Here is a 23,132-nt window from a genome sequence, read left to right as displayed (position 1 = left end):
TCTGTTAACTTCAGGCAAAAATTTCCAGTCCGGCAGTGGGTGGGGACTGGAAATTCCCACGTAAAAGTCAGCGGAGCCAAGCAAACAGGTTCTTCCGGATGGCCCATTGGGGCCAGGCTTCCCCTTCTGTAGCCTCCTCTCTGGGGCATGGAGCCTCCTGCTCCAAATGCACTCCCTGTGGACACCTTCCACATGGTAGTGGAGCCATTCCACTGCTGGAAAAATGCTGGTGATCTGGGAAAAATTCTCATAAGAATGCCTTTAATTATTTAAATTGACTGTCTGCCTCAGTTCGACTGACCACTTGGTCTCAACACTGGAAAACCTTCCCAGTGTCAGGGATGCATTGGGAAGCCATCCTGCTGCGGTTCCTCACGATTTTCCCAGGTCTTCCCAAATCCCAGCCTGCCACCTGAGACCATAAGAATATAAGAAATAGACTAGAAAAATCCAACCCAATATCTCCTGCAAGTTGTCTTTGCATTCGCAAAAAACATGCAAGAGCTTCATTATGGGGAGATTGTCTCTGGTTGAAGAGGTCATTGCCCTCAGCTTTTCCTGTATTGAGTGGAACTTCCACCCAGGGTTACATCTTCCCTGTGTTAAATCTATCCATTTGAAGTGGCTGTCGGTGTGCAGATGGTCAAGCAGCTTTTAAAGTACGCCACCCATTTGAACGAAACATTTTTTCTCACCGAGAAGATTTGTTTTTGTCGCACTTATCACAGGTCTTCACACTTGAAGACACAGAACGCCGGCCAACATAGCTGAATGGGCCACAGCCATCATTATGTCACCAACCATATTTGTAGGCCACCGCATACCAACCTCACAATGACCAAATGAATGCAGGCAGTGCCCTCTGATGTATAGGGTCTAGACTATCAATTGCAGATTAGCGTAAGGGTCATCTGCAGTATCAACTACTTGTTTGACAGTAATAAATCAAACAAATGACTGATTCCTCAGGGCCAGCAGTTCATCTCCTTCCACACTGGATAGCACATGGATTTGGCTGCAGGTGAGTGGATTAAACCAAGAAAAATTGCAGGCATAGAACATAGAACAATACAGCACAGAACAGGTCCTTCGGCCCTCAATGTTGTGCCGAGCCATGATCACCCTACTCAAACCCACATATCCACCCTATACCCGTAACCCAGCAACCCCCTCTCCCCCCCTTAACCTTACTTTTTTATTAGGACACTACGGGCAATTTAGCATGGCCAATCCACCTAACCCGCACATCTTTGGTCTGTGGGAGGAAACCAGAGCACCCGGAGGAAACCCACGCACACAGGGGGAGGACGTGCAGACTCCACACAGACAGTGACCCAGCCGGGAATCGAACCTGGGACCCTGGAGCTGTGAAGCATTTATGCTAACCACCATGCTACCCTGCTGCCCTGTGAGGAAGGTGGCTCCATATCTTCAATTTTAATTTTATAGAGATGGCAACTATCTCTCTCCCAGGAGGAAGATTGGCACTTTGAATATGCTTATGAGTCTGGAAGCCTCAGATTTAAGTTGCTTTGCAGATTTTATCGTGGGGGTGGTGGACTGAATGTTCCAGACCTCAGAAAACTGGGCAGCTGAAGGACGCTGACTTCAGCTTCTTGGACAGCACTGCTTGTGGCCAAGGGAGAACAGGGATTCCTCTCCTCCATCCCCAAGCTACTTGCCATCAGATCCCCATCATACAAAGGCTCCTGAATCAGGAATTGGAACCATTCACCTTGGATCGGACAATTCCTCCCCCTCACCCCTGCCCATCCCAGGCCAGGCATTGTGCAGGAATAAATAAACATAGCTTTTAGAGAAACTTGGGTCCGGATTCTGCGCTGAGGATGGGCTCCCTGCATCTGGGTGTAAATTTCAGGGGCGAGCCTGCCTCTGCTTAGCCAACTTGTCCAACTTGAATTTTTCAGGCAACAGCCCTTTAATTAGTATGAGGTAGGACCGTGTCTATTTCTAGGGGAATGACTCACCCAACAGAGCTGCTAACCAATTAGAGCCCAAAACCCCTGCAAAGTGACAGCACCAAGCAGAAATGGTGGCCACAGCTGTTGCTGCAGGAAGGGAGGAGATGGCCAGTGATGGACCCAGACAGTCAGGTCTGGTGGCTCCAGCAATGTGGGGTGGGAGGCATGTTGGATAAAGTGGACATGCGGAGGCACATCTGTTGAGGCTGGGTCTCTGACTCCCCTCTGAGCAGAAGGGGCTCGGGAAAGAGGCAACCCCACTCCCCACCAACCCCTGTCACTGACCAGCAGTCTGTGGGGTTAAACCTGCTGGGCTACATGTTGGGCACAGGTTTTTCCAACTGCCTGTTATATTAGAACATCAGTGGGATAAGGCCCTTAATTTGGCATTAATTGCGAACTGAAGGCCTACTTACAGGTGACCAAACCGATGCATCCCTGGCCACCTCTATCATTTTGGCGAGACAGATTCACGTGTACCAGCAGCGGGTACACAGCCGATGATACAGTGTCCAAATTTAAAGGTCTACCCACCTATTGTCCTGCCCACGGGTCACCAGTAGCTTTTAGCCCCTGGACCTAAGTGTTTCCTATCTGAAACTCTGTCCCTTGCCTATGTCACCTGCCCTTCTTAATATTAATGATAATGTTCATGTGAGTATGTGTGATGATGACAATTAGCACTTTACCCCTCCTCCATTCATGTATTAGTACTGTCGCTAAAATGTACCAATTGTTATATGGAGCAAAATAGCTACTTGCAACCATCAAGCACAATGCTCACTTATTCCCCTTCGCCAAGACATATGTAAGGAGATGTGGTTTGAGACACAGCAGTGAAAGCCCATGGTTCTAAACAGAGAGGAAAATGTTCAAGATTAATTTGAAAAACTTACTTGAGCCAATGTGTTGGTGCTGGTGAAAAAATCCTTTGCAAGAAATGGTGGTAGCATAGCTTATGTTCTCTTGCTAATTCAAATGCAGACTTTGGCTAGCATTGTGTTTCCTATTGCAGTGATCCCTTTCAGACACTTATTCCAATATCAGTACATGCATCCCTTGTGCCTCGTTTTCTTTTTAATCCATGATCAATCTGATGTTTTACTGAAAGTACAGTTATTGGATATGACAAGAGTAGATGGATATGCTACAATTCCTTAAAGAATGATCTAATTTAATTCATTGTTCCTCAAGTTTTTTCTATTTCCTTGGGATATTTCTTCTGCTGAGGAAAATGCAATGGTTCTTCCTTGTTAAAGAGGCATGTGCCCTGAGGCACTTGAGTTCCCAGCTCATCCTCTTGACTGAGGATCCTTGAAAGAGAATGAAAAATCTCCTTGTTATCAATAACTTGCTTCCATGTTTGCCCTGGAGATTTTCTGATAGCATTCTGTTCGAGTCTCAGATGAATGAACAGGAATGGAGAGTATGACATTTTTGTCACAGAAACCGTTTCCCTTCCGACTAAACAAATCTGCCTCTTTCAGCACCACCTTACTGCCAAGTTCATGTTTAAAGTTTCTCAAGCCCGATGAAGCCTACTGCATTGTCAGCACCTGGCCTTAACCTCCCACTTGTCACATCCCATCTGGTTTGTACAATTCAACAAGAGCACATTCTTTTAATTGACAAGCCAATTGTCAAACTGACAAGTTTGCTTACTTTACAATCTGGACATCCTTTATTTTTCCATTTGGTCATTTAGTCATATCATTTGTATTTCTACAACCATTTGTTTAATCAATTGTTATTGAAACTCAGTCGAGGAAATGAGGGCTTCTGTCCACAGTTAAAAATGAAGCAAGCCAGCATTAAGCCATAGCATGACACGGGTTTGAATGTGATACATAGAACCCCTTTATTTTGAACTGCATGGGTTTGAAAGAATGTACATCAATATCAGAAAACTTCCTCACCCTCACCTCTTGGATATTGATACCAACATTTCTGCCTTCACTAGCCATCATTAGCTATAAATCATTCTCACTCAAGGGTGGACACGCTTCATTGTTATCTTGATGAGAGATACTGGAATAAGACCTTTAAAGAAATGTATAATTAAATGTTACAGAAAAAAGATAAAGATAATCTGCAGAAGAGGAGCCCCCTTTTAACAAGCTAATTTGAGAAGTGCATTGCTAACTATTTCCCCTCAAGCTGCTGCCTTTCGTACCTGGCTAGCAGAGATGATTAAAGAGTGGGGCGGGAGCTTTGGCAGCACTGATTTATACAATGACAGCTCAGGAAAATTAGATATAGACCAACATGCAATTCACTCTTCTCCAAATTAACCTGCAGACCACATTAAGCAAATTTGATGGTATTATGAGAATTTCCAATTTGTCAAGTACCAATTTCTCTTTTGTGTTGTGTCAGGAGTCCAGTTTGTGCCATTGTAGTAATTTAAATTGCTTTGATAAATTAAGCTTGAGGTTAAAGAATAATGTTATAGATAAATCTTATAACATAAAATCTAAAAAAAGCTATTAGCTGAATGATTATTAAAATCACCTTTTTAAAAAAAATCAAGCTTTTTAACATTAGTTAACTATCTCTTGCCTTGGTGAAGAGGCAAGGTATTAAAATACACCTCAGAAAATTATGGGACAGTGTAACTAAATGTAACACAGGTTATTAGCCAGTGATTAGAATGCTTTTCAAGGTTATTGGGAATAAGCCACCAGGCAGCCTAGGAGCGGAGGTGGCACAGAATCTGCCTGACAGGCAGATGGTTAGAAGCCATCAGGAAACTATTGGCAACTTTATCTTCGTCTCACTCTTTCATGTTTGCCCTTCCTCTTGCTCTACTCCCTTACATACTTTCATAGAATTTCATAGAATTTACAGTGCAGAAGGAGCCATTGAGTCTGCACCGGCTCTTGGAAAAGCACCCTACCCAAGGTCCACATCTCCACCCTATCCCCATAACCCAGTAACCCCACCCAACACTAAGGGTAATTTTGGACACTAAGGGCAATTTAGAATGGCCAATCCACCTAACCTGCACATCTTTGGACTGTGGGAGGAAACTGTAGCACCCGGAGGAAACCACACACACACGGGGAGAATGTGCAGACTCCGCACAGACAGTGACCCAAGCCGGGAATCGAACCTGGGACCCTGGAGCTGTGAAGCAATTGTGCTGTCCACAATGCTACCGTGCTGCCCACTCTCTCAATCCCCTAATCCTTCACTTGGTTTCTTTCATTGAAGTTAATGAAAGAAAATCTGGTTACATTTGTAAGAGGAATTTCATGCCCAATAAAGGCATATCATATTCCCAACTTTTAAAGTATTAGCTGTACCCAACATGAAATCTTCTGAATCTGACTTTTATTTTAGAATGGACATAGATGGGCTGCAAAATATGACTGCTGAGGGTTACCTGACTCTTACCTCACCCAAGTGAAGGATTAGGGGATTGAGAGAATGAAAGTATGCAAGGGAGAGAGGGCAAGAGGAAGGGAAAACATGAAAGAGTGAGACAAAGATAAAGTTGCCAATAGTTTCCTGATGGCTTCCAACCATCTGCCTGCCTGTGGAGACAAAAACCTGCTACACTGCCTCAAAAGAACAAATTCCAGACTGAGAAGTTTCAATAATCATAGCCTGAAACCATCCAAACTGCATTCCTGATTTAAATGGGTCTTTCTAAACAAGGCGGTGGTTGTCTTAAACACCCAAGGTGAATGCTTGCAAACAGTAGCCGAGGTTGTGGCTAATCAACTGAGGTTAAACACCATGGGCGCGATTCTCTCAAAACGGGAGAAATCGTAAGGCTGGCGTCAAACCCGGGTGGGTTTGACGCCAGCGCGCCCCTTCCCGACTGGGAACCGATTCTGGTCCCCGGTCGGGGCTAGCAGCCCGACGCCGCAAGCTCCGGCATCACGGGCTTAACGAATTTCGTTAAGCCCGCTTGCCGGAGTTAGCGCCGGCTGACGCGTCATATGACGTCAGCCGCGCAGGCGCGGATTGGAAGACTCCAACCCGCGCATGCGCGGATGACGTCATCGCGTATTTGCGCGAAACCCGCGCATGCGCGGGCCGGGATGCCCCTCAGCCGCCCCGCGAATGGATACTGCGGGGCGGCGGAAGGACAAATAGTGCGCGGGCATCGGGCCCGCTGCCCGCGATCGGTGCCCACCGATCGCGGGCCCATGGCACCCTTGGCACGGCCGTGGTACTGCCGTGCCAATCGGTGCCATGATTATAAAAAGCGAGTTGTTTCCGCCGTTTTTATGAACGGCCAGACCAGGTGTGTTTGCCGTTCGTAAAAACAGCGTAAAGGGCTGGGACTTCGGCCCATCGAACAGCTGTGAATCGCTGCCGGCCGTAAAAAAACGGCGGCAGCGATTCGTGTCGGGAGTTGGGCGGGGGGGGGGGAGAATAGCGGGAGGGCGGGAAAAATGTCGGGAAGGCCCTCCCGCTATTCTCCGACCCGTCGTGGGGGTCGGAGAATTTCGCCCCATATTTGGAAAAGGAGATTGTGAGAAACCACATGGTAAGGCAACTATGCTGGTCTCCCTTTCTTAAATCTTTAATTGTTGTCTGCATAACCACCAGCAGCAGCAGAAAGGGTAGCAACACTTATGCCTGAAAAGCTGAGATCATACCATAATAAAGTCTCCAAACCTGTTCTCTTTTTAGTCCACCAGTACAGAAAACCAACCTCCAGGAAACTTACTTTGTGACCTCTACAAAGTCACCTCTTTGAAAGAATCCTGCAATAACTCTGAAATATGGGTTTGGCTATTGAATTCACTAAATTACACTTCAGGAGTGAAACAAACGTCTTTGCCACCAGGCCTGCACCATGTGTTTTCTAATATGAGCCAATAACATGAATTATGAACAATTAATTTGTTTATCACTTGTCAAAGTGCACTATTCTCTTTAACTGGCATTTCAGGGGCTGGTTTAGATCAGGGCTAAATCGCTGGCTTTTAAAAGAGACCATGGCAGGCCAGCAGCACGGTTCAATTCCCGTACCAGCCTCCCCGAACAGGCGCCGGAATGTGGCGACTAGGGGCGTTTCACAGTAACTTCATTTGAAGCCTACTTGTGACAATAAACGACTTTCATTTTCATTTCATTTCATTTCCTTGAGTGTTTGTTGTGTGTGACTGGGTGAGTGAGAGAGTGATGTATTACGTTTTTGGGGTTACGTGCAACAAAATAATTGTCTTTATTTAAACCCACAAAAAGATTGCTTCTGGTTACCTCCATCTGCTCAGACACTCTGGGTTAAGAAGCACAGACCTCTCCATTTTGAAAGACACATTGATGATGGACAGTAAGGAAACAGGGGTTTCAGTTCTCTCTCACCTCTGTCCATATACCAGGCATGCGAGCATTCCCAACAAATTTTCCTTTCCATTGAGGGTAAAGGTAAAACTCTACTCCAATCTGATTTAGAACATTGTCATCTTTTGCATCTATAGAATCTCTACAGTGCCAAAGGAGGCCATTCAGCACACCAGGTCTGCTCTGACCCTCCGAAAGAGCACTCTTATCTATGCTGACTCCCCTGCCCTATCCCCTTAACACCATACATTGACTGTGGCCAATCCACCTAACCTGCACATCTTTAGACACTAAGGTGCAATTTAGCATGACCAATCTACCTAACCTGCACATATTTGGACTGTGGGAGGAAAGTGGAGGACCCAGAGAAGACATGGAGAGAATATTAGTCCAAAGATGTGCAGGTTAGATGCATAGGCCATGCTAAATTTCCCCTTAGTTAGATGGGTTTACAGGGTTATGGGGAGAGGGTGGGGAAGTGGGCCAAGGTAGGGTGCTCTTTTGGATAGTCACTGCAGACCCGATGGGCTGAATGGCCTTTTTATGCACTGTAGGGATTCTATGGAACATGCAAATTCCACACAATCACCCAATGCCATAATTGAACCGGAGTCCCTGGTGCTGGGAGGCAGCAGTACTAACCACTGTCCCACCGTGCTATCCTTGTAGCTTCTCGCTGCATGTGGAATGGAAGAAGAACCACGAGTAGCCTAGTAAATTCATTTGTGAAATAAAAAACAGAAAATGCTGGAAGGATGCACAGCTGTGGGAGAAAGCAACAGAGTTGATGTGTCGCGTCCGTTAGACTCTTCTTAAACATCTCAATATGTTGACTCTGTTTCTTGCTCTACAGAAGCTGCCAGACCTGCTGAGTCTTTCCAGCATTTTATATCAGATTTCCAGCATCCACAGTATTTTGAATTTAAATTCATTTATGAAAGCTGGCTTACATATATTGGGAACAGATAAATTGTAGCACCTTAACACTCTAGTCATTCGACTCTCCAAAGTAGCAATTTACTCATCAACAAGCATTGCTGAGTAGCTCAGAATGCTTAATTCAGGGTAAAATGGCTCCATTTAAATGGCCTGAAGGCAAAATTTAGCAAAAACAAAATGGTCTTGGACACCTTGCAAGGGGTGCCATGCAGATTCACAGAACTAATATCAGGGCTTAAGGGGTTAAAATATGCAGACAAGTTGCCTAATCTTGGCTTGTATTCTATTGTATGTTATGATGTGATTTATTCAAGGCGTTTAGAACAATAGATGGATAAAGGGAACATAATATAAAAATTAGAGGCAGGCTACTTAGGAGTGAAATCAGGGTGCATTTTCAGACCAAGTGCAGTGAACACCTGGAGCTCACTCATCAAAAGCATGTGGAGGCTATATGATTTAGCTGCAGGAGACCTATGGGTGAGAACCAACTAAAGAAAACAGTTTTTAAAATGGGAAACATGGGGTGGGATTCTCCAATTGTGTTCGGCGATCGGGCAGAAAATGGACTCCAACGGCAAAATTAGGGCCGGTGCCAGTTTGATGCTGGCCAACCATGCTCCGCCCCCTCAGAAATGTCATCATCGCATTGCGCACCGTTGCAACGGTGTTGACGCATCATCATCTGGCCGTTCCGCGATACTCCGCCCCTGATGGGCCAATTTCCCGATGGCACGGGACACGTGTGGTCTCAGGCATGCTGGAACCCAGCGTGGCGGCTGCGTAGTCTGTCCAGCACCGCCACACTCAGCTGGGATCTATTCTGCTGGCCGGGGGGGGGGGGGGGGGGGGGGGGGGCTTCCGTGAGAGCTGATGGGCCATGGGGTAGACAGTTGGTGAGCTGTGGAGTCGCAGATGGCGGGTCAGGGCCGTGCACGGCCAGCGCGACCGCTGCAGGTCATCAGCCATCTGCATGCACGGCCCAGGACCCGGACGGTTTTGGCCCGGGAGGCAGGAGTATTACCCGCGCTGGTGCCAGCCGCTTATCGGTCCCGAGATCGGTGAGGGGTCGGCGCTGAGTTTTTGGTTGTAAAAGACTACACATGTTCCGCTGGTACTGGCACTTAGCTGCGACAACGGAGAATCCAACCCCATGTCTATGATTTGGAATGCTGTTCAATGAAGAGTTCTGTCGATCTTAACAAAGCTAATTACCAATTACATCAACATACCTCAGACTTCACAGAATTTGGTGGCATGATTTTCCTTGAGGGGTCAGGTGAACCAGCTACCAACTCATTCTTGCCCATCATGCGCAATCGGCAAAATTGAATTTCATCCCGAAATGTGCATTTAGAAAACCCATTCCTCATTTGTATTGCATGAACAATTTATGCAGTATTACAAGGTTAGATTTATTATGAATGACAATAGTTGGCTCTCATTGAAACCTGTGGAGTCATCCTCTGGAATTGGTAACAAAATTTGGTGGGCTCAAATCAAGACGTCAGTAGTTTGTTGGAGCGCTTTCAATTCAGTAACTTTCCAAGCGAGTAAGTCATAAATTCCGGTGAATAAAATGAAGTCAATTTAAAATATCTAAAATTGATTAAAGTACCAACATGACTTCCTTTTTAAAGTAGCACTTTTTATCTAAACAGTTTCAAAGAAATGGGGTCGCGATTCAACCAAAACATTTCCAAGTGTTATTTTCGGTGGGCTTTCCGGGATGTTTCCTGCTTTTTGGGTGGGATCCAGACCAGTATTCACCTTCGCTTAGGACGCGGTTTAATGGCCACATTGCGTTTAAGCGAGAGCGCGCCGTGGCCTTTAGATTGTGGAAAAGGTCAAAATTGAGAACCACGCTGGGAGCCAATTGGTTTGCGATCTAACCGGCTTCCTACCATTGGCGAAATCGGGATCCTGCATGGCGAGAAACCAATAATCACCAATTAAGGTCAATCTCCATAAGTAACAGGAGGGACCCCCGATCTATCCACCTCCCGTGATCTAACCGTCTCCCCAGCAAGTGGTCACGCGAGTGGCAATTAGTACTCCCTTTTAAAAAGGTGAAACTGGTTGAATGGTTGAAAGGGGACCTGCGGAGGTGAGGAGCCACCTTCGCTTCCAGGCAATGAGTCCATGGGCACTGAGGCTGCTGCCTCGGTGCTCGTGGGGGGGGCGGCTGGGTGAGCCTCCGGTGGGGGCCAGCCTTGTTCAGGGAGAACTGCCATCTGTGCAGCAGGGTTGCCCAGGGGCTGGAAGGGGAATATCTCAGCGCCTGCGGGCCCGCCAGGCCACCTCCTGGATCATGTGCATCCATTGCAGGGGCAACCCCAGTCGCTGCCCATCTGCCCCACCGACCACCCATAACTACCACTGTAACTTCTATGACCGTGGAGGTCTCTGGCCGTGCGGCTGAAAGCTATTGCCAATAGGGAATTGGCAATCACAGTTAATTGAGCACTTCACAGCTCCCAAGGTGATTCCCATTGGTTGGGGTGCCACATAGCATGTTTAGCCCAGCATCGCAATCAGACGGTGATAGCAGAACATTGTACCTGAGCACGGCAGGAAGGAAACCCATGGACGCAGCAGTGAACATCCAAATACCCAGCGGCTGGGACCCAGCACTGGGGACGTTTCCGTTACCAGATGTGTGCACACCGGTGACGGGTACAGGTAACATTACACGTGGGTGTCTGGGGTACAGGGTGTGGAGTTCGGTGATCAGGGGCCCCCACTGCGCCTGAGGGTGCATGGGTAGGGTGTGTCGGATGGCAGGGGATGTGTGTGTGTGTGTGGGGTGGGGGGGGGGCAGATCGAGGGAGCAATGGGGGAATGGAAGGTCCTGGGGTGGCGACACTGCTGGTTGCCAGATACCCTCCCCAATTATCTACAGATATTACACAGAATGGATGATATCTTGGACCCTGCGGAAACTGCCGTCATGATGCTGCTGACAAGGCAGGCGATCAGGCCTGAAGAAGGCAGCAGCATTGACAGATGCTCTAAGCAACGGCCCATTGCAAGGCCTGCCCCACACCCTGAGGCTGCCCATCAGGCCAGGGTGGGGTGCAGAGGGGGAAGCCAGTGATGGCCCAGGGTGTACAGGCGTCGCTGGTCTTTCAAACAGATGACGGATAGCGTGTGCTGCAGGAGGCTTCGCCTCAAAAAGGGGACAGTGCGGCACCTGTGCCGTATCCTCATCGACCTGGCACCATCTGGAGGTGAAGGATACCCATTCCCGGTGACCGCCAAGGTCACCACAGCTGTGATCCTTCCAGGGCTCGAGCGGAGACTTGTGCGGCATTTCATATGCTACAGGCCACAAGTACATCCATGAGGTCACGGATGTCCTGTTTGCTCAGGTAGTAAACTATATAAACTTTGACATGGACCAGGCCCAACAAGGTGCCCGAGCAGGATTCTCGCCATTGCCCAGATGCCCCAGGTCCAGGAGGTAGAACATAGAACAGTACAGCACAGAACAGGCCCTTCGGCCCTTGATGTTGTGCCGAGCAATGATCACCCTACTCAAACCCACGTATCCACCCTATACCCGTAACCCAACAACCCCCCCCCCCCTCCCCCCCTAACCTTACTTTTAGGACACTACGGGCAATTTTAGCATTGCCAATCCACCTAACCCTCACATCTTTGGACTGTGGGAGGAAACCGGAGCACCCGGAGGAAACCCACGCACACACGGGGAGGATGTGCAGACTCCGCACAGACAGTGACCCAGCTGGGAACCGAACCTGGGACCCTGGAGCTGTGAAGCATTTATGCTAACCACCATGCTACCGTGCTGCCCATATAATAGGTAATAGATGGTTCACATGTCTCCTTGCGCTCACTGGGGCATCAGGGAGAGCCCTTCATCAACAGGAAGGGATCCAACTTCATCTCGCCAATGCCCACCTCAGACTGGGACATGCTCCGCAGCACCTCATCAAGGTCTACCTGATACTGGGACACATCCACCAGCGACTGGAACAAGCTGTTGAGGAGCTCAGCCATGGTCGGCACTGACTGAGCCACGCCTCGGACATCACTCATGCTGCTGACATTGTGCACCAGGCTCTCCACTGCGGTCGACACCCAACAGTATTATCCTAAGTGCCACGCATTGCCGGTGCTACCTCCTGCTCCTGTAGCCTCCAGGGCCCCTCTAATCGGCTATGGACCTGCTGGAATGTCATTGACATCCCCCTCTGAATATCATGGCACCCTACCGACTGCATCAGCTCCGGATAAAGCTGGTCTAGAGACTCAGCATCTGACTGGGACCCTGCTGGGTCCTGGGATCCAGCAGACCTCCAACTGCTATCTCGCCTGGGCATTTCTGCCTCCACCTGATGTGCATCAATAATTGTGTGGTGCTCACCAGAATGTGCCCCAGAAGCCTGACCACTAACATTACCCACTGAAGTGTGTGCATCTGCGCTGGAGGAGGCTGGGAATTTCAGCTGTGCCACGAATACAGTGGTCATCTCGGAGCTCTCCTCTGAGGTGTTCTCAAGGGAAGCATGGGGCGGGGAAACCACCTCGGATGGGCCAGCACAATCGGATGGAGATCCTATGGGAGAATGGACATGTGGTCATTGGGAGGGATAGGTTATTCTATATGGCATTAACAACTCCCGTAAGACAGGTCATCTGGGTGAGACACGGTGGATCCTCTACACTGAGCCATGGCCCAACCTCTATGTCGGTGGCAGATCTTTCCTCGGCCATCGCTGGAACCTCCTGGGCCTGTTCTTTGTAGTAGGTGAGGACTCGGATGTCTGGCACCCTGACGCCCATCTGGGCTTTCTCCCGTTTGTTATTGGCCGACTTCTCCAGCGGCTTCACAGAGGGGGTGTTGTGAGCTGCATGCATTGTTTATGGTGGCGGGGGGGGGGAGCGGCGAGCGGGAGGGGTGTTTTGGGGGGATGGGGAGGGGGCCGGCTTGGGTAGCACTGCTGGACATGTGTTAGCCGGGACGCTGTTGGGCGGGAGTGGGGTGGGGGTGGTGTCAGGCACATACTCATGGGTGGGGTGGGGGCAGTGCCAGGGGCCAATACCAACCCACCCATGCTGCCTGGTGGAGGTTGTTGATCTCACGGCTCTCGGTGCTCTCCCAGCTGACGGCCACTGCCACTTCATCCCAGGTGGCACTAGCTGCACTGTGACTGACCCTCTGACCCCCTCGGGGAACAGGACATCCGGCTGATAACAGCGGGACCGGTAGATCCCACTGGCGGGCCACCTCTGCCACCAAAACACATGCGGCGGGGTGGTCAGTAAATCCTGTCCTTCTAAACTTTTTTGTTAAAACGCGCCCTGAAGTCATTATTTGGGGCCTTCGGGAGTTCCTCCCCAGTCTAGCCAACTCTTAGAAATTTTTCAGCAGTGGGGAGCTGAACTCGATGGCGTGACCGACTGCTCAGAGATCGGGCGCTGTTTTCAAAGGGTGCCCCGATCTCTTCAGTGCGCTTACACACCCCACCCACGGGAAATGCCAGCCCCGCAGACATGTGCATTACCACCCCCCACCCACCCAAGTGAGGACTCCCCACTAAGGGACCCTCCTTTTGGAGCCCCACCACCTGTCTATTCCCCCCCCCCCCCCCAACCCTTTCAGGACCCACTAAGCTTTATGAACCATGTTCATTATCCCCCAATTCATGGGCATGGTTGGGGCGACCCTTGGCAGTGCCGACCTGGAACCCGGGCACCTTGACAGTGCCAGCTGGCACCCTGGCAGTGTCATGGTGTCACTGCCTGGGTGCCCAGATGGGAATGCTAAGGTGCCAGGCTTACAGGGTGCTACTCTGCATAATGCCTGGTGCACGTTTGTGTGGGCCAGGACTAATCAGCCTAATGGTTCATTTAAATCTGTATATCTGGATCTCGCCTGGTAAGAGTGAGATCCAGATCTCACGGCTCGCAAGATTTTTCAAGCCTTGGCCTCACGTGAGAATCAATGGCCAAGGCCTGAAACAGGTTGGGCGCGAAGAGGCCGTTGAATCCCGCCCATGTTCTCCATATAAAAGTTTGTCTCTGAACAATACCATCAGAAACTCGCAAAGTGATAACTCCACAGTGCCTTGGCATTTCAGTGTACTGGCGGATGCAGTACTGAGCATAGCTGATTAGAAAGGTTCAGATCCGGCAGTGTGTTGAGTTAACTGATCTCAGTTGAGATGGCAGTAGGATCAGCATGAGTTATCCCAGCCCTGGATTAGATAGAGTGAAATCAGTCAAGAGTTCTTGTCGATGCTGGCGATTCAGAAATCACTGTGAAAACATGTAAAGGTACAGGCACTGGATGATGGACTTAGCTGTGATACCCTCCTGCATTTAACCTGCCGATACTATTTTTGATTAAAGCATGGTTATTCGTGGAAGTAACCAAAGGCTGCCCATCACAAATAACAAGGAAGTTATGATGAACCTGTGTAAAACATTGGTCTGGTCTCAACTGGAATATTTCACCAGTTCTGGAGCATCACAATTTCGGGAGGTTTTGAAAACATTTGCGAGAGTGCAGAAATAAGGGTTCCAGAGATGAGGAACTTCTGTTCCGTAGTTTGATCGAAACTGTTCTCCTGGGGAAGAGAAGGTTGAGAGTAAGATTTGATGGAGGTATTCAAAATCATGAGGGGGTCTGGGCAGAGTAGATGGAGAAAGTTTGGTGGAAATTTTAAGAACCAGGGAACGTCGGTTTTAAAGGATTGGGAAAAGAAGCAGCGGCAACATGAGGAAAACCCTTTTTAAGCAGCGAGTAATTAGGTCTGAACTGCATCACTGAAGAGTGTAGCGGAGGCAGGTTCAATCAAGGCATTGAAGAGGGAATCGGATTATTATCTGAAAAGAAAGAAAGTGCAGGACTATGAGGAGAAGGCAAGGGAGTGGCACGAGGTGAATTGTTCCTTAAGAGAGCTGGCACAGACAGGAGGATAGATCAAATGACCTCCTTCAGTACTGTAACAATTATTTTTATAATCTTTAGTGTCACAAGTAGGCTTACATTAACACTGCAATGAAGTTACTGTGAAAAGCCCCATGGCACACATTCCGGCGCCTGTTTTGGTACACAAAGGGAGAATTCAGAATGCCCAATTCACCTAACAGCATGTCTTTTCAATTCTTTAATTCTATAACAGTCCTAGGAAAAAAGTAACACAGATAAAGTGCAAAAAATAGCCCAGGAAAGGACAATTTTGTGAATGAATTAGAGAATTCTGTCAGTTGTTCCTTAAATTTCTAGCCTATGAGTCAGAAGGTGACAGAAAAGCAAAGCACTTTACAACCCAGCCAGATTCTGGTGCCATTTATCTATTTGTCTTGATCCACACCAGCTAATTTTCATTTCCCACACAGCCCAATTTCAAACTACCATAACTCTTTATGGTGAATCCCTTTGGATTCAGAAGTTCAATCCATTATTGTGGCTTTGGTCACCAACGGTTACAGCCTTTGACAACCGAAGGACAGTTTTAATTGGGGAAGGGATCCTACTTCCTCCTACATGTTTATCTCTATTAACTTACAAGTTAAGGGAAGAAAGCATTAAAGCTGGATCTTCCAAAACGCTTGAAGCCCATCCACTTTGTCACTTAGCTCTAGTTATTTCAAGGAAAGTATAAAATTCAGACGTTTCTGTTTCTAGAAGCTGTTACATTGCTGCTGGTGTCTTCAATAAGCTCACACCACCAACAGAACATAGGAACAGTTGCTATTTGGAGCACCAGCGGTTGATAGCCACTATTGCTTTCATTTAGAAGAAGCATATTATACTATTTTTCTTTTCTGTAGAAGATCTGTTTATTAAAAAGATCCCGAAAGATTAGCTTTTTCTTCGGAATCTGTGTTTGATTATGAATTTAACTGCAGTGAAAATTAGATGTTGGTTGCTTCTTTTCTTTGTTGACTTTTGATACCGTGTGGTACTTTTTAGAGACTAATGCCCAAGCTGCACTTTGAATGAAGAAGTCTGATGTTTGCTGAGGTTGGTGGAATTAGCATGCAGTCGGGTTCCTCTGATAAATGGATTCAGTTAGGTCACCGAGGGGAACAGTGTGACATTAAGTGATTTACAGTCCTTTTCCTTTAATGAAATTGTTTCAGTGAGATGATGCTGAAAGCTTTTAATGGATAGGTTTTCTTGATGTAATGAAATTGTATTCCGTCGGCATTTAATATAAGGTGTGGTTATTATTTACTGGAGCTTTCCCGAACTGCAGTTGCTTGCACCTAGTCCGAGGAAAGACATTTTCAGACGGTTATTACAGAGAGATGAATAAATATCAAAGGCCAAAGTATTTTAAAAGCGGATGGGTATGAGTGTCTGTGTCAGTGTATGTGTGTGCGAGCGATGGAGAAAGATTGATAGAGCACCTGTAAGCGCATTTCATTCGACAGGCCTACTTACAGAAAAGCCTTAAGGGAGGCTTTGTGGTACATAACATTGCTAATATTCTGCTTCTTTTAAGTTTATCTTTCTAATCTATTCAACAGGCAACTGGATTACAACCAGATCAGCTGCATTGAGGATGGAGCATTCAGGGCTCTGCGTGACCTGGAAGTGCTGTGAGTAGTGCTAAAATTTGTCTCTAAAGGGTACATCTTTGCTCAAGGATTATGCATGTATTGGTATGAAGGTTGCACTTCTTGCAGCAAAGAATGTATTCAGCATTAGCCTGAGAGCTGGGGAACAGTTTGTGCTGGTTTTAGGTCAGGTTTTCTTCCGTACGTTAGGATTTGTAAACAACATTTTACTTTATTTAATCTTCAATGGACCATCTACCTCTCAGTAAATGTGCATACGGGATGGTACTATCTTAGGTTAAATGGTAGGGTAGCTACCTGTTTTCTACAACATGTCAAGTAAAATTGTTTTTAGTTAAGTATATGCACAGACAAACTGGATTGCTCATAGAGACTCCCCTCACATTCTATCGGTGTAATGGAAAGCTTAGCACCAGTCCTAGCAATTCTAAATTAAGTATGACATAAGGTACTGCAGCAGTGCCTGAAACCAGAGATAGTTTACAACAAACTGCTAAGGAGGCACCCAAGGAAACTTAACTATTAAGATTTGACCTTTTAATGTAGTAGTGAAGTCTGGTCAAGCGAATAGCAAAGCCTCAGAGAATTTGAAGCACTTAGCACATTCTTGACATGTTTGGCCTTGGGTCTCTATGCTTCACATTCTTCAGATATTTCTAGGTATGTGAGGAAGCCAAGAATAAGTTCCACTTTTTGCAAACATTTTGATCATCAGATGTTCGAAACAAAGACTAGCTCCACTACTCCGTCCTGAGTAACTGCTTAGATTTTTGGATCAACTTACTTGATTCTCAGCACAGTTTGTTTTGGAACGACTGAGGTCATTGCTTGGTTTCAATAGCTGTTAAAGATTGAGTCAATTAATGCTACAGCTTTTGCTATAGACAAGGAAGAGCCTTTCAGGAAATTGCACATATTAACTAACCCCAACCCATTTGGTTTTCAAGCAGCTGATTTACAGCATGTAGTTAAAATGTCTGCTTCGTCTGCTGGAAGAAGGGTGGTTTGCATTGGCTGTGGTTCTTAAAAGACTAGGATTTATTTTCGACAGGCAGGTTCGAATATAGTTTGCCCAGCATTATAGAAGCAATATTCAAATGTGCTTACTGTCTGTGCTCACTGCAATTGTATTGTCTTTTTAAACTGCAGCTAATACATCTGGGAAACTATTGGTTTCCATGATAACCAGTCAAAAAAATCTTGACATCGGTTTTCAATCTATTGTATTCGGAAAATAACTATAAAACAACATTACAATATTGTCCTTGAAGATTACAGTCCATCTAGGTGATCTAGCGAGGGGTTGTAAACTGCAGACCTTAAGAAATTAATCTTTCTTTTCACTTTATATGTTCTTTGCCAATCATAATGTACACTAGTCTACTAATAATTGGAAGCATTCTGCAAGAGTAATTTCTGTAAATTATTGTAAGTGGGAGAGCACAGCAATTGGCGTGGCTTAGAGGGAGGAAAAGGGCAATTAGAATCAGGGTGGATTATTTCTGACCTTTCACACCCAATTCCGTCTGGAGGTACATCTTCCTAAAGAAACTAGAAATAAAACTGCTTAAACTCAAATGGTGTTTATTGATCTGTGTTTGAAGTTCTGATTTGCCACCTTTACTTGGTTTGAGCAGATACTGCTCATACAATGATTTAGCTTATTAAAATAAATCACCAGGGCTGCTCAATCTCCACTTGGGCACAGCAATGAATAAACCATCTCAACCCCACAATAAAGGGTGATACTTTATTTTAATAGCAATTGTATTTCTCAAAAAAATATACATGGTTGACATTGGCCGGGATCTTCCTGCCCCCGCTCACCGCCAGGATCATCCGGTCCCACTGGGAGTCAATGGACTTTTGTCTGGGCAGCGTGTCTCTTCGGTAGACATGATGAGGCTGGAAAATTCCAGCCATTATCAAAAATAATATCTAGGAAATATAGCACTGATTTCCACAATTTTATCACATGAATTTTGTGTTTTTTCTTAACATTACTATAGACCATGTAACAAATGGGTAAAGCTATATGTCCTCACAAAGTGACATTTCAATCTTACCTGAACCATAGTTGCACTGTTCAGCCAAGTAAGCAAACATTGATTGGAAGAAAAGAGCTGCCATCAACATTTCAAAGTGATATATAGTGGAATACACAAGGGTTGTCAGTGTCAGTGGCTCCCCTCTTCCTCATTTTCAAAGCTCACATTTCCATTCTGTTATGAAGCATACAGTTGTGAATAATGATCTTACATCAAATACTCGGACTTCTCACAGAAGAAGCGGTCTGTTTATAGCTCTTTGAACTTCCCACAGAAAGAGAATACATTTATTCCCTCACGTCATTAGTCAGAGATTCACAGCTACATCAACAGCAAAATGCTATTAAAACGACTAACAAGTGTGAGTAGTTTGATAATCTTGTAAAATTTATATTTTACCTTTCTGTTTTACAGTACACTTAACAATAACAACATTTCGCGACTCTCAGTGGCAAGTTTCAACCACATGCCCAGGCTTAGAACCTTGTAAGTAAAAAGGAAATGTGGTACTGCTAAGAACTGTAATTTTTATCATATTCCTGAACCTCAGTACAGACCGAATTAGTGATAAAGCGAAACGGTTTAATAGTGACAGGGTTCCTAACCTGCATCAAAATGCATAATGCGATACTCTTATGTTTCCATTTCTTGGTACTGCTTCTCAAAAATAGATGTTATAATAGATGTAAGGACATTGGCTAGAGGTGAATTTAAGCTTGTGGCAGATGAAGTACAAATCCTGGAGGTATTTGTTTTCCAGGTGCTTTTCTCATTTTATTTTTATAAACAAATTAATTTGCAGTGCTACCTTGAGAGGCACATGGAGCAGAATATGTTCCAAAATGTATTCCAAAGTACAGTATTTAATTAAAAGTAGCTGTCTATCCAGTCATTTCCTAAATGGAAAATTAGCATGCTGGATGGCATTCTGCATTTCAATATCCATTAGGGTATATTTTGTTAGGATTGAATGCATTGACTAAAAGGTTCTGCTGAAATGACATTACACAGTCAATGCAGGATTCCAGACAGCAGCTTGATTTATAGCTTTTGTCATCCTTTATTTTACTTTGAGGAACATGAAAGCCAGTCTGAAGTAATTTGCCTAATTTAGAGGATACATTTGTCTGATATTTTATTAATGGCAAGGTGCTTTTTGCCTATTGGCTGGGAGCCATGTTCTTGAGAAGGTCCTGTCAGGAAAAACAGCTCATTCAATTCCCCCGCTCACTGCCATTTGCGTCTTTTAATTTCGGAGATTGCATTGAGGACAGGTCCCAAGGGTCCAGAATCTGTTAATCCTTTTTCTGTGATTAAACAAGAAATGAGGAAACCAGAAAAAAAATTGATATGAAAGGACTATTTTATATCGTGTTACTTTCAGTCTTGTTCAGCAGAAAATGAATGTCATCTGCTAAAAGGTTTTTGAAGTCAGTTTTTACAGAGACTAATAATGCCAAGACATATTGGTATTTTTAATTGAGAGCCAAAGCTTCTATTAGCATTATTTTTCTTGCTGACTGTACGGTATGCTACCACTGTGGTGCAATTTACTTTTTTTTATCATTTGGCTAGACTTAGGCTTCTGAATTCCATAATTGGGTTTCTGGCTCTTAGGTGTTTGCTGAGCTCGTAATCCAGTCAAGGGGGGACGCTTTGAATTGATTTTGTGACAACTGAGCCAACTTTTATTAATTAATTAATCTCTAGCTAAAAGGCTGCTGTCACACAAATGTTGCTGGGAAAAAGGGTGGAAGGATTGGAAATGGTCCTGTCAGGGAGCCTTAAATTTACAGATGAGACTAAAGGATTGATTCCTCATTTGCTCTCCTTATTACATAAACCATGGATCTCTGAAATTCTGTGGCTCATTCTCCTTTGTTCATTTAAATGCAGTAACTTTGTTCCTCGCTTTTTTATTCCAGCCGGCTCCATTCAAACAACCTGTACTGTGACTGCCATTTAGCATGGCTTGCTGATTGGTTGCGGCAGCGCCCTCGGGTTGGGCTTTACACTCAGTGCACGGGTCCTGGGCACCTGAGGGGCCATAATGTTGCAGAAGTACAAAAGAAGGAGTTTATTTGCTCTGGTAAGTGAGGAAAAAAAGGAAGTATTGAAAATAGATTGGTCAAAGCGAATGTATATAAAATGTGAAAACTAATCTGCTCATGCTTTTCTAAGTAAAGCTGCCACTTTGCAGTCATCCGGTGCATGCTGCCCACAGAAATAGTAAAAGGATTATGGCTTTAATTATTTAACTGCTCAATAATGTGTACAATTATTTGAGTTTTTCGCCACAGTTTAAATTTTGAAATCATTAAATGTATTTCTTTAAGATGAAGAAGTAATATGTGCCTGCTCTTATTGTTAATGTACTTAGAAAAATGATGAATTAATTGAATATAAAAATACGATATATATTTCCAACAGGTTTACTAATACACCCATTGTTACAGTATAATACCAGTAGTGAGCTGAAACGTTGCAGAATATTTTAATAGCAATTGTTTTTACCTGTTTATAATTGTTTTTTCTTATATATGTTTCCTTGAAATAGTAATGCTGGAGGTATTGAGTGATGATTGCAGCAGTGTCTCTGTGTGAAGTCTAGTGGCAAACTCTGCTTAGATCTATTGCTTAGATCTTTGGATGTGTGGTTCCAGAGGAATGTAAGAGAAAGACGGTCTCACTTATTGTTAGATTCCTTTCTGTCTTACTCATGGATAAGAAAAAATTAGCACCCTAACATTCTTGGTGATGTTGCAAGTGCTTTGAACGTGTATTATATGGAGATGTTGTCTTCATTCAGGCAACTAGATGTGAAATGGTGCTCCGACCTTGCTTGCACAGACTCACAGTGCACTTATGGCACTTCCATGAGTGACTACCTTGGGTATCAAACACCTTTCCTCTTATTTTTTATTAAGCCAAAGATGCTTTTTTGAATTACTTTTAAATTCCGTTGTTGAGCTCTAGTCTTCCAAGAAAGCTGCTAACAGTAATGGTTTACAACCTTTGACAAACATTAGTGGTTTTGTTGGAAAGATATGGTATTAATCTCATTGTGTTTTGATCATTTTTTTCATCCCGCTTTCCAGATGACGATAAAGGCAAGTTTACTTCTCTTTTCCTATTCTACACTTTGTTAGATATTGGCCGGAATGCTATCTGATGGAATTGCATTCTGATCTCCAGAGTTCTGTCCTGATATACAAAGCATTCCCTTTAGTGCTTTTCAAATCGTGCATGTGCAATCAAGGTGCTAATTAATCGGTTTTATTTTCCTCATTTGTCACTATTGTCATACGAACTCAGATTTATTATAATACAGCAGAGTAAATAATAGGGATGCAGTTTAATGAGTTAGATGCATGTAATCCAATTGAGGTGTCTGGTCCATGTCCTAAACAATGAAAGTAAAGTGTTCTGCTCATCACCTGAACCCGGGCATTGGATTTTTGCCCTCTACTTCATTGAGAGCCACTGTTAATATTTGCAATATGCAAGAGTTGGTGCATTTTCTTCATAATTCCATTGCACTTACACCTTGCATTTTTGTTGCCATTTAAAAATATTGTATTACATAGCAACAAAAGATGTTCTTGAATCAGAGTTGAGATAAATTGAACAAAATATTTAGCCCCTGCTTTAGTACCGGGTATTTTCATTATCCTCCATCTGGTAAAGATTTCCCAGGTGTTGCCCCAGTTATTCCCCACCTAACCAAATACAAGTCTGACATAGGCACATGGCTGGGAAGGACCAAATGTAAAAGTGAAGAGGATAGATTCTTGGGGCAACATTTCCACCTCACCGTTACACATCAAGCTTTTTTTTTAAGTTAGCGGGCATTTTCACTTTCTCATCAGTTCCATGCACAGTTCCTGCTGCATTCTTTGGTTATCAAGAGTGGAATTTTCAGGACTTAAACATTGTGCTTTATGCTCACCGGACTTGTAAGTTTTGAGTAACAAGTCCAATTACAATTAGTATTCATGTAGAAATATTATCTGGTAAGTAATTGCTGCATCCATTTAAAGTGAGTGTGCTTGTAATTCAATATGAAGTAATATACTGGAAAAAGTAAATCTGTCTCGCTGGGGTTGTTGCATGTACTACAATTGGAACTGTTTAGCTGGATGCTCTGGTATTTTGATTATGTTTTATTCACCTAGGGCGGCACGGTGGCGCAGTGGTTAGCACTGCTGCCTCACCGCGCCAAAGTCCCGGGTTCAATCCCGGCCCCAGGTCACTGTCCATGTGGAGTTTGCACATTCTCCCCAAGTCTACGTGTGTCTCA

General features: G+C 45.1%; 1 protein-coding gene across 17 annotated transcripts in view; it reads left to right on the top strand.

The window, feature by feature from the left end:
• The window catches only part of slit2 (slit homolog 2 (Drosophila)), a 537,548-nt gene that overhangs the window by 310,994 nt on the left and 203,422 nt on the right, over window positions 1-23,132 (top strand). For 12 of the 17 annotated variants that reach the window (XM_038791514.1, XM_038791510.1, XM_038791506.1 and 9 more), the window contains exons 6-9: window positions 16,734-16,805; window positions 19,247-19,318; window positions 20,758-20,921; window positions 21,931-21,942. In XM_038791514.1, coding sequence (XP_038647442.1) covers window positions 16,734-16,805; window positions 19,247-19,318; window positions 20,758-20,921; window positions 21,931-21,942 — 320 coding nt within the window. The remainder of the gene's footprint in view (window positions 1-16,733; window positions 16,806-19,246; window positions 19,319-20,757; window positions 20,922-21,930; window positions 21,943-23,132) is intronic. The other 5 variants (XM_038791516.1, XM_038791512.1, XM_038791513.1 and 2 more) reach the window with 1 other exon arrangement.

This window comes from Scyliorhinus canicula, chromosome 3, assembly GCF_902713615.1.
Source record: "Scyliorhinus canicula chromosome 3, sScyCan1.1, whole genome shotgun sequence".
NCBI classification, from domain to species: domain Eukaryota; kingdom Metazoa; phylum Chordata; class Chondrichthyes; order Carcharhiniformes; family Scyliorhinidae; genus Scyliorhinus; species Scyliorhinus canicula.
Note: the sequence above shows the minus strand (reverse complement) of the source record. Positions and strands in the feature narration are given on the sequence as shown.